At 38.4% G+C, this 11,982-nt stretch overlaps 1 protein-coding gene across 1 annotated transcript in view; it reads left to right on the plus strand.

Moving 5' to 3' along the window:
• Cadps (calcium-dependent secretion activator 1) overlaps window positions 1-11,364 on the plus strand; it is a 1,554,015-nt gene extending 1,542,651 nt beyond the window's left edge. Inside the window, exons 23-24 of the mRNA XM_071665310.1 lie at window positions 10,393-10,516; window positions 11,267-11,364. Of these exons, the coding sequence (XP_071521411.1) occupies window positions 10,393-10,516; window positions 11,267-11,364 (222 nt within the window). The remainder of the gene's footprint in view (window positions 1-10,392; window positions 10,517-11,266) is intronic.
• The last annotated feature ends 618 nt before the right edge of the window (window positions 11,365-11,982 follow it).

The raw sequence follows: 11,982 nt of genomic DNA on the forward strand, positions 1-11,982 counted from the left end.
TACACTTTTCCTAATATACTCAACAGACTTATTTCCCTACAATTGCTACAATGATAGCTTTCACCCAATCCTCAGGCAAAACCTTCTGTTTCTATGCTAAAGTATGTGTAAGATGCATCCATTCTATCACACTTTCTCCTCCATACTTCAGCATTTCAGCTGTAATTCCATACACTCCAGGTGCCTTTCCTACCTTCAGCCTCATTATTGCCCTTCTTACCTCCCTCCTTTTTTCTATAGGCCCCTGCACTTGTATCCTCTACCTTTTATCTTTCATACCCATGCATGTAACACCTGCTGCCTCTTCTTCTCCCACATTCATCCATTTTTCAAAATACTCTATCCATTTTCCTTTCACTCCTCATTTTGATTTAGTAATTTCCTTTCCTTATATCTCATATCACCATTTCCACTCATACATCCACCATTTTCTTTTTTTCAACTCCTTCCGATATAGTTTCTTATTATCCTGGAATTTTTCACTTAACTTTCTTCCAAAATTTTCATGTACTCTTTGCTTTCCTCTATAAGCTTCTTATCATTCCACTTACATGTCTTTTTTTGTTTTTTTTGCAAAACTTCTACTGATACATTCCTCTTGAGCAATCTACCGTATGCCTTTTCTTCTCTTCCACAGCATTTCTAGTCTCTTCTGTCTAACATACATTGCCATTTTTATTTCTCCATCTTTCTACCTTGTATCCAACTGCTGAGTGTACAACCTTTACTAGTATTTCACTAGGCATTTTAAACACCTCATTCACATATGACTGTATTCCTACATTTACTGCACTTCCATGTAAGCTTTCAGGTTCCTTTTGTCCAAATATAGTAGCCATCTTTCCTTTCTTCTCTTCTTGGTTAAATCCACACAAATTCGGACACCCAAGTCTGAACCTTAAAGGAGGATGAGCGCTCCTTGCTCAGTTCCTTCTTCTGTACCATCTTTTAGAAATGGAACCACATGAAGGGGGGGTCCAGCCCCTGCTGCTGCCCCTATTAGTTGCACTTCAATATCCATGCTAGTATGTGTAAAAGTATAGCAGTGATGGTGTCACTTTTCCTCATCCTAATAATGTGCTTGATGACATGTTGGCAAAGGAAATTTTCTGTGCATACTCAAAACACTTGTCTCCATAACTCGCTATCTCAATAAGAATCCAATTTTAATGGAAATCCCCATTCTCAGTATTTACCATCTCTAAAGAGTGAGTGTTTCACTGCTTCATGTGCCATCCTGGTTGTTCCTTCTTGTTATCTTTGTATATTTTGCTCCTTCATTGTTATCATTGTATATTCGTTCAGGACCATTGCAATACTTTGGCAGATTATATGATAGCACTGTTATATTCTTCCCTACAGTTACCATTCCCATTATGTATTGTCTGAATTGGCCATTTTCCACCATTTCTTTAAACTTCAAGCTACCTGTTATTAAGAGGTCTAATCTTCCCTCCTCTGCCTTCCCTTTCCTTTAGAACAGGTGAGAGCTCATCTCTTTAAGCTTAGTTTCCATGACTAATGATATCAGGTGCACTTTCCCTTATACTGTCCTAGAATGATCAGCATTTGAAAGCTTTTTGCTGGCTTTGTTGTTAGTGTTGATGAATCCTAATATGGCATAATCTAGGAATGTTAGATTATCTAAAAAGATGTTTTGAATCTTAGATTCTTTGTAATGCTTTCTTACAGTTTATTTATTTATCTATTTTCTCGTGGTGGCTGTGTGTTTTGGTCAGATTAGTAGAAGTGTTACCAGAAAGGGGTAATGATAGAGGAGAGTTTGTGTAAGCCCTGCTTTCAGTGCTTGTTTGCAAAAGTGATTGCTGGTGAAGATGAATATTGGAAATGGCTTATTGGAAGTATGGTTGGTTGGTTTTGTTGGTTGATGATGCTGAAAATATGTAGTTGGTTTATGAGTAGTTTACTTCAGGATCTTAGGTGTGTTAAGCCATGCAGAGTGATGGACAATGAAATCTCTCCACACAAATAGATGCTAGATGTGCACATCAGATTCTATGATTTGACAGTGTATCTGGGAGGGCAGTTGGTGAGTGGAAATATGTAGTTGCTGCTTATGTTTTAATAAGTGCTGTGCAGTATTATTCTTATGGATATTGCTTCAAGAGTGTTGTCATTGTTTGTGATCTATTTTGTGTTACGTGTTTCTGTGAATGGGATATGGTATGTAAGTTGTATGAATACTCCTTGTCCTTATAATGTCTTTTCTTAGGGTTGTATTCTTACAGAAGGAAGTGTGGATCTGGTGTGAATCTGTTTTTCTGGATGAGGGTCACTTGTATGTGGTAAGCTGAGTAGTTCCATTTGTTTGTTGTTGATGCTGTTCATGTTTTCTAAGATGTTATGTGAATATGGATGATACAGTTGGTTTGCCAGTGGTGGGTTAGTGTATATTATGCTGTCATTTGCTGAGTGTTTGTACTGGGTATAAGAGTGTATGGGTGTGTGCTTTGGGTCTTTGTGTCCAAATGGTTGCTGCATGTCCAGAGCTCCGAGTAGTTCTTTATAGAATGAAGTAATGCACATTACAAATGATACCAGTGATGGGAGGTGATACAGCTTACTGAGTTGTTCTTTCTGGTGATGAGGTTTTGTCAATCTGGGCAGATGTATTGTCAGGGTCCAGGGTTGAGGAGAATGTCACCACCTTCGGTTTAGGGTTGAGGATAATGTCACCAGCTTTATTTAGTAGTTGAGAAATGATAACTGGTATATCATGCCCCACTGCTGAAAAAATATATGCAAAATGTGTAATGTGTATGGGTTTGATTCATGGTCCAGCACAACAGCCAGGGACTGCCTGAAGGCTGTGTTCCATGTGGTAGGAGGGAGAAATGCGCTACTTTGAGGCAAGAATATGTCTGTTGAAGATCCAGCCAGGCTGGTATCCTGGTGCTGGATCTTTGCTCTGTTACAGCTTGTCATCTGAACATCCACTCCTCCAGCTTTTGGCACCACAATGCTCACATGCTACTACAAGTATGGTGAAAGGCCAGTGGTTCTTAGGATGTGGTGAAGGTGCATTTGATCTGACCCTTGAGGATCAGGTCAAAGACCAATGGTATTGAGAATGTGGTCAGGATAAGGTTGTAGTGAAGTAAAAGTTTAGTGAGGATGAGTGTGCAATGAAAAAGATTGTTTGGTGATGATAAGAGTGTAGTAATGACAGTCTTTTACTTGGCCAGGTAAAAAATAAGAAGTGTTAAGGATGTAGTGAAGGTAAGGATGTTGTTAAGATGAAGATGTAGTGAAGCTGGTCTTTGACCTGACCCATAAGGATGCAGTGAAGATGAGGACATAAAAATGAAAATGACCTTTAACGTGACATTTAAGGATATAGTGAAGATGAATGTGTGATGAAGATGACTTTTGACCTTACCCATTAAAGTATAATGAAGGTGAGAGTGTATTCTTGATAGCATTTGAAATTAATTTAGGTTTATTGAGGGTGTGGTGTGGTTGAGTTTGGTGATGCCTATCTCCATAGTGAAGATACTGATTGGTAATAGTGCAGAAGGAGACATATTCCTTTGATTGCAAATGTTTATGTTTCTACTTTTTATCTGAATCTGAATGTAGCTCATGATACCCTGTTGTTGTTCCAATAAACGCTTTTTTCATCAGATGATACTGAGGTACACTTGAGCTGTTCAGATAATAAAAGAGCTACTGAGAAGAGCCTGTTAAGAGGTTTGATATGAATATTATTCTCAGAGTGCCAGTTCTTAAGTTAGTTTGATAAATATTGTCTCCATTCATTTATTCATTTTGACAGAATATGAGAAAGTGAAAGTTACAGAATGATACAAAAGTGAAACTCAGGTATACAGAGCTAGAAAGAGTATTTAATGAAGAAAAATGGAGGTAGATGTCACAGATACAGATGGGTCAGGATACATTATGAGAAAGGGACCAAGAATTTTTTGTTGTATTGAAAGTGTACTTAATTTTGACATATGTTTCCATATGAATAAGGAGTTAGGGACCATAGGCCTAAAAAGTGAAACAAAATGATGCTTAGTTATCCCTGGGGATAGGGGAGAGAGTACTTCCCATGTATTCCCTGCATTTCGTAAAAGGCAACTAAAAGGCATGGGAGCAGGGGCTGGAAATCCTTCCCTCCTGGTTTACTTTTCAAAAAGAAGGAACAAAGACATGGGCCATGTAAGGATTTTTCCCCTCTAAGGCCCAGTCATCTGTTCTTGATATTGCCTCCCTAATGTGGGAAATAGCAGATATGCATGAAATAATACTTAGTAACGAAAATGATGTACCAAATAATTCTCAGCCTTATTTGAGCATCAAAAATAATGTACAATACATACAGAAAACATAGACCTATCTGTTACACTCATGTTTCTTTAAGCCTCTGGAATATGATTGGTAAGGGTTTTTCCCATATTCTTTCTGAAGTAGATGATTATTAGATCAGGAATTAGGTAAGAACATATTGAAGAGAATCATATAAAAAGAATATATGTGAAATATGGTTAGCTGTATGGATATATGTTTTAAACTAAAACATTGAAGCAAAAGACTAAAGATGCATGAAATTAAGAAAATATATCTGATGGGAATGTATTTGTGATTTCACTTCATAAAGTTTACCTTACTTTTTCAGGTATAGTAGACTAATACATTCAGAACCCAAGTACAATCCTGGGGATGGTTTATGATGCTAAGTTGTCAAGGGAGAATGAAGTTATTGATTTATGATTCAACAACATTTTTTATATTGTGAAGTATACTCATCAAACAAGAATGCCTAATATATGTAGAATATATTATATAGTGATTTTACACTAGTAAGATTATTACTTCTATCACTGGGTACAGGGAAGAAAAAATACTCTATAGATTGGATAAATTTTTTATGAGGTTATTGACCATTAATTCATCACTTATGATTATTGTAATGATAAGGGTGGACCAAGATCATGAAACTGTATAAAAAATTATAGAAGTTGTTGAGATATTTGGAACTAGGTGGACTTTATCGTAATATGAAAAATAACGACATAAACAAGGAGGTGACCCCACTTCCCTGAGGGACACTTCAATAACATGCATTTTTGGTGCTTACTCCTGTTATCAGTAAGCTACTAGTAAATGGTTTTTGTCTTGTTATTGTTTTATGAAGTTCCTTCATTTTATAGGAGGGATATATTTGTTTTAACTATCATTTTGCTATTAAAAAAGTGGTAAGATCTGTAAGGCAAAATAATTATCTATTCTTTGATTGGCTAGGAATCTTTTTTTTACATCAGTGTTCAACCAGCTTATTAAAAAACTTAGGCATTTTGGATGGCATACACTGTGTTATTCTGGTACATTTGGCAAATTTCAGCTTATTTGGGGGTTTGGTTTTTCCAGAAGCTTGAAATGCATTTTTTTGTTGAAATAGTTGGGTGAGAAATGGCTTTCCTGATTTATTCACTTCTTAGTTGATGATGAGCAAAGGAGGCTTTTTCTTGATCTGTTTCTGGCACAACCTCACTGATGTGAGAAACTGTAAACAAATAAGAAAGAAAAAGAAAAACACGTATAGTGATCTATTTAGGCAGGAACTTTTGGCAGAAATACATCAGTAGGACCCTCTTAAAACACTGCCTTAGAGTTGCCCTATGCCAGTAGTCTGTAAATGGTGTGACACCAAAGGTTATGAAGCTGCAATGGAGTTCACCATAAATGGAGACTTTTTTTGCCATGGCCAATCCCTTGAGCATGCTGCTGTCATTAAAACCATAACAGTGAGCAGCTGCTTACATGCAAGACACACTCAAATTCATCCCATATTCTAACCATTTCCTTGAGGTCTTCCTTATCCTCTTGGCAGATTCATTAGTAGTAGGGATGCTTGTTGGATGCTTAGGCATAGTAAGGACTGATGCATATGATCACAAGTGTAGAATTATATGAATGGCACATGATACATCCTTACTCAGTGAATGCTAGCAGAAAACTGACCTAGTAATCAACATGACATTGGCAGCATCAGCACCTCGCAGCCAACTGGGCTTGCATTTTATCACAATGGCTCATGTTATAAAAACAAAAAGGAAGTAATTTAGGTGCTTGTGCTATATCAATCTTATTGTATCCAATTGTGCTATATCCAAATACATATGTATCTTAAAGCCTTTTAATGGAAAGAATCATGGTGGTTGAAGGAATAGTTAGTAGTTTGTAGCATTTGAGTGTAATGATAGGTCTTGTGGTAAATGAATTTTGTTGTTCATCAAAACATGTTACATTTTATCAATACTTGAAAAGTTACAGTGTCCACAAAAAACCTCGTCCATCACCATTAATTTTCATTGGCATTGTCACACTTACATTTTAGTACTTTGTCACCTCTCTTTTGGCCTTGATTACTTTCTGCGGATGTCTCAGCATGGAGAAGTAGTTTAGGTTCGTGTTTCAAGTCCATAGCTTCATGACCTCCTGATTTAGGTGAGGCACTGATGAGATGTAGCAGGGAACAAGCTTGACTTGCATATGGTTCCAGTAGTTCTCGATTGGCTTAGGGTCTGTTGTTCACAGGCCACTCCAGCAGTTGAATGTTCTTTTCTAGTGACCAGTTCATCACCTTTCAAGTCTTATGACAATGGAGCATACCCTTGAACCTCATGAAAAGGAGGCAGATGATCACCTAGCACCTTAATGCACTGCTTTCCATTCATTGTTGTGTTTTCAGGTGAGAAGTACAACCCTCCCCTACCCATTGCATCACAAAAGCAACCCCAAATCATCACACCATCTGGATGTTTTACTGTCTTCACTGTGAGATGAGAGTCATACCAGCTGGTGCCTTCTGGCTCCCTCATCCTCTCCTACCTCAGCTGTGCCCACTCAGAGGAACTTTCATTGGAAAACATGACCTCACTTTAATATTGCTCACTCCAGTCCTTGTATTTCTTTGCAGTTGTAAGTTGTTTGAATTTCATTTCCTTTGTAAACAAGGGTTTGGCAACTGGGTTGCATAAGGGAATGTGAAGGTCCTTTTGCAGGTGATGTTGAATGGTTCTTTGAGGGTCATTTCCGAGAAGTTTTCGATGGCTTTTCTTGAATTCAGCAGCTGAAATGTGGGGTTGTTTCAAAACTTCTCATCTTAGGAGGTTATCTATAGATTTTTGTCTTCCTTGGGTGACCAAGGATAGGTTTTGGTAATGGGATGAATTTTTCAGGGAGGCAATGAGCACTGGCATGCAGTTGCCTGATTGTGCTGTCTGAACACCCAGTGCATCTAGAAAGCTCGTGTGTACCCACATTTCCTTATTTAGAGGCAATATTCAGGCTTTCTCCTCCTTAGAAATGTAAGTGCCACTATCTTGAAGCATAGATGGAAGAGATGTAGCAACTAGCAGTGAAATTCCCAAAATGAAGTGGCAGCCAGGAATTAAAAAGAGCATCTTTCCGTGAGGATAGCCTGAAGCACATTGAGGCAGGATGCTGGTGCTCCCACTTTAGAAATACTGGTCTCAGCGACTAGATGTATGATGATTTCACCCTGAGAGTGTCATATGCTTGTACCCACAATAAACCTTAGCATGTATAGCCCTTGAAAATGTATTGGGGACAGACAAAATATTTTTGTGCACACTGTGTTTTGATCACTTATTATTTTGTGATCAATGTCTTTATTATCGACTGGTTCCTTTGATAGGTCTTTGAAGTTGGTTTACTTACAAACTGATGGATCTTCCAGTCAAAGAGCAATTTTAGCTTTTCTGAATTCAGTAAAAGCTCTATTATCCAAAATGCTTGGGGAAAGTGGATGTTTCAGACAACAAAGATTCTTGTTTTTCAAGTTATTTTGTTTTAGTATTTTGGGTAATTCAGAATTGCCCATCCCTCCTTTATGTGGGGATTATGTTTTTCAAAAACCTCACAGAAAGAGATATTGCATATAGTACTGGCGGATTCTTCCATTACCTTCATGTTGTGTAGCTTTGATGTTGAATAAACTTATCTAGCCATCCCTTTCTTGCTTGAAATGGCTCTGGTTCAGCTACATTGTATTCTTTACAAAAAATTTCATAAATCTTCTGAGCTTTTGACCTGAGCTGAAGGTTACCAAGGCTGCTCTTCTTTGTCTCATATTCTCTGTATAATGATATTTTCTTGATAAGTGGATTTCTAGTCCTTGTAACTATCATATCATAGAGTGGAGTAGAATAGAATAGTGGGCTACCACATGGGTTGCATACAATACTAAAAATGAATTTAAACACTTTTGATGTTGCTTCTTTCTCCTGTGTGGTTTCCCTTATCCAGCTTAGTTATCTATATCCAGGTCAGGGATGGAAGAGATCCAGCCACCAAACTAAAGAAGAGAGGGTTTCCAACTTCCTACTAAGGACTCAGAGTAACTTTGGAATATTGTTGCTGTTCTTTCCTGTGTAATGTCAATGGTCCAGCTCTTGAGTTTTGCATCCTGGCTAGTGATATGAGAATTGACTAACCTGCCGTAGGCAGGAGGTTTCCTGGTTTCCAGCCCAGACTCTAGTAGAACATTAGGGTATTGTAGCTACTCATTCCTGGGTGGTTTCCTTGACCTTACTCAGATCTCCACATCCAAGTCAGTAATAGAAGAGTACCAGCCAAACCAATCAAGGGCTTGAGGTTGCTGGTATCCCTCTTAGAATCAAGAGGAATCTCAAGCTATTTGTTGTTGCTCTTTTGGGTATGATTTCCATAACCCAAAATAGAACTCACGTAAAGGTTACTAGTTTAAGAAATCAAGCTATCCAGCCATAAAGGGAGGGTTCTTGGTCTTACCCTAGGGTACATAGGAGGTTCTTTTGAACATCAAGGAAAGTGCACTAGTTCAGAAGAGACAAATGCCATGTTGCTGCTAGGTGAGAGGCTTCTCATTTCAGTGTGCAGCACACACTTCCATGCATAATCATAGATCTTTCGTTTGGTGTGCATAATTGCCAGGTCTGCATCATTTGGATCAAAGCCAGTTTACCTTGGTGGAACAAATTTCTACAGGAATGTTCTTATCTCAGTAACTGATTGGGCAAGATTTTATCTTTCTTCATACAGTAACTCAGAATTAGATTGTCTCAACCATTTTGGCCCTTTAAAAAGTTCCTGTATCTTCGAGAGTAAGGTGCCTTCAACACAGCCTTCAAAGACACAGGAGAATGTTTTCTGCATTGCTCTCATTTTGGATCTAGGAGTAAGTGAGTTTATTCGAGTTCAAGGCATCATCTCCTCAATTTCCTTGAACACTTAGATTAGGGGAACCTGAAGTTTGTTCCAGAGTTTTCAACCAGTAATTCAAATGGCCATGGTTTGGTATGAAAACATTATTATCTCAAGTTGGAAGTAGAAAAAGGGCAGCATTGATATTTCCCAAACATACTCCAAAAAACTATATGGAGTCCACAAAGGACTGCTCTGGAGACTGCTTGTCCATCTTTTCTCCTCACTTTTGAGCTCTTTTGGCTTGATACACTCCATTACAGATAGAAAAAATCATTCAAACTTCCCATGATACTCACAAACTGGCTTCAACACTTGCTTGCCAGAGAACTCTGTCTGGATGGCATCAGTCAAAGCTGCCTGTGAAACTCAGCAAATATCTTGTTTAGTAGATGCTTGGATGGATCTGTGTGATACACTGTAAGTTGCTCTGGGTGCTCCCTTGATTATCTCTACAAAATCTCTCTTGCTTCATTACCTCTTCTGTGAATAATTGCAATAGATTCCTTGTCCTTCACATAGCTCTGTTCTCACTCATGCTCACAAGATGAACCCTGCTAATGGAAGAAATGGCATTTTGAAAAATCAAAAGGCTTTTTCTTCAGACAGGAGCCTTGAAAACACTTCTCATGAGATGAACCCTGCTAATGGAAGAAATGACATTTTGAAATATAAAAAGGCTTTTTCTTCTGACAGGAGCCTTGAAAACACTTTTCTACTGCTACCCTGTACCCACCTTCCACTCTGCCTATTACTAGTTCTTCCTCTAAAGCTACCCATTAAACTTCCAAGCAGAAAAGTGAACATGGGGATAGATGATTGTAGAGAGCCTGAATGTGAGTTAAAGTATAATTCTTTTATATAAAGAGGAGAGCTTTGTGTGAGTAGAGTGAGGTCTCTGAGCATAATATGGCATACATGACCCCTTTTTACGTATGCAAACTCCCGCTCTTGCTGACAGTAAGCAAAGTGATGAAATTGTAAATGCTGACAGTGTATGAAAATTGAAAAAGTTGTATGCTGGTAAATGAAGTTCAGAAATGGGGTCCCATGAGTGCAGAACTTCCTTCTCTTATTGTAAGATTATGCAATTACTAGACTTGCTGCATGAGCAAAAAAAGCTTTCATTACTTCAGAACCAGATTTTGTGTGTTTTAGGTGCTGATGAAGGATATAGTGACCCCTGTGCCGCCCGAAGAGGTGAGAGGCATGATAAAGAAGTGCCTTGAAAATGCTGCTCTCCTCAATTACACTCGCCTTTCTGCTGAAACTAAAATTGAAGGTAAATATATTTGTGCTTTTAAATCACTTGGGATACAGATACAGATTCTTGTGGTCAAAGATACTACTGACACTCTGCCATGCTTATCTCATCAAACTTATAAAAGGCATTACTTTGCTCTTCTTAGATTTAGTGTTGGGTTCAAAGTTAAGCTTTGAGGTCATTGTGTGAAATATTTTAAAAGCCATGCCTATGCAAAGCTCCTTGATTGTACCTTTTCTCTTCTCTGCAGTGTGTCAAATGAGCTTGAAACTTATTTACTAGGAATGTATGGATCAGAACCTTCCAAAAAGTATTTCCAACGAGGAAGTGCTAGCCTTCACTCCCCCTTTTCAAACCACTTAACTGGGATTGTGTTGCCTTGCTTAGTTCAGGACTACCCTTGGCCAGTCAGCAACTACCACAGGTGTGATATCTTCATTCTAATCACTTCCAGCTGAATAGACCTCTCAGTCTCCAAGGATTGAATTCTGTCAGATGTTCTGACATCCAGTGAAATCCCTTCTCCCAAAAAACACAGACATACTCCTGAGACACTAAAAAATCAATCACAAACCAAACTAATACCTGACAAGGATTCAAAGAATCAGCCATAAACCAAACTTAACTTTGTGGCTGATTTTAAAAAATCAGCCACAAACCAAACTTATACCTGACAAGGATTCAATCCAGAAATAACTTTCCACCAACATTTCACTTCCACTGAAAAAAGCTGTGCAAATAAAGCCATACAGACCTCTCCTGCTACAGGCCCTGACAATGCAGCAAACTTTCAGATTAAACACTTTGGAGCATATGCCATCCAAGCATTTACAGATATCTTCAACCAATCCTGGCTTCACAACTAAACCCATAACATCTGGAAACCTGCCAGCATAATACCAGTCCTAAAACCCTCCAAACCAACCAACTCACTCCACCTCTACAACCCTATATCACTTCTAACCTCAGTGTTGAAAGTGAAAAATTGATCCACATCAAAATTAAACAAAACATCCTCCTTACCCACACAGCATAGCTTCAGACCAAAATGTTCCACCACCATGCTACAACATATCCTAAGTGGCTTTGTTCAACCACAGCCCTCCCTCTTATATGTATTAGTGGCTTTAGACATAAACAGATCATTTAATGCTGTTGCCCAACAGATTTCCTCCCCAAAAATACTTAACACCACCCTCCACAACAGTGACAAAAAGTGGTTTCATAGCCAACAATCAAAGCAGAGTTACTTACAGTGATTTCACTTCTGAAACACTTAAACTCCACATCGGGGTTCCCAAAGCAGCATTTCATTCTCCAATCCTCTTCAGGCTCTTCCTTCCTTCCCATTACTTTTAGCAAACCAAAACATAGAGGTCCTTTCATATGCATATAGCCTAACAATCACATCACAACACACAGACACCACACTGGTAACAAAAAACATTGAGCAATACATTACAGAGCTGGAACATTGGTTCACC

Source organism: Panulirus ornatus, chromosome 10 (assembly GCF_036320965.1).
Source record: "Panulirus ornatus isolate Po-2019 chromosome 10, ASM3632096v1, whole genome shotgun sequence".
Taxonomy (NCBI): Eukaryota; Metazoa; Arthropoda; class Malacostraca; order Decapoda; family Palinuridae; genus Panulirus; species Panulirus ornatus.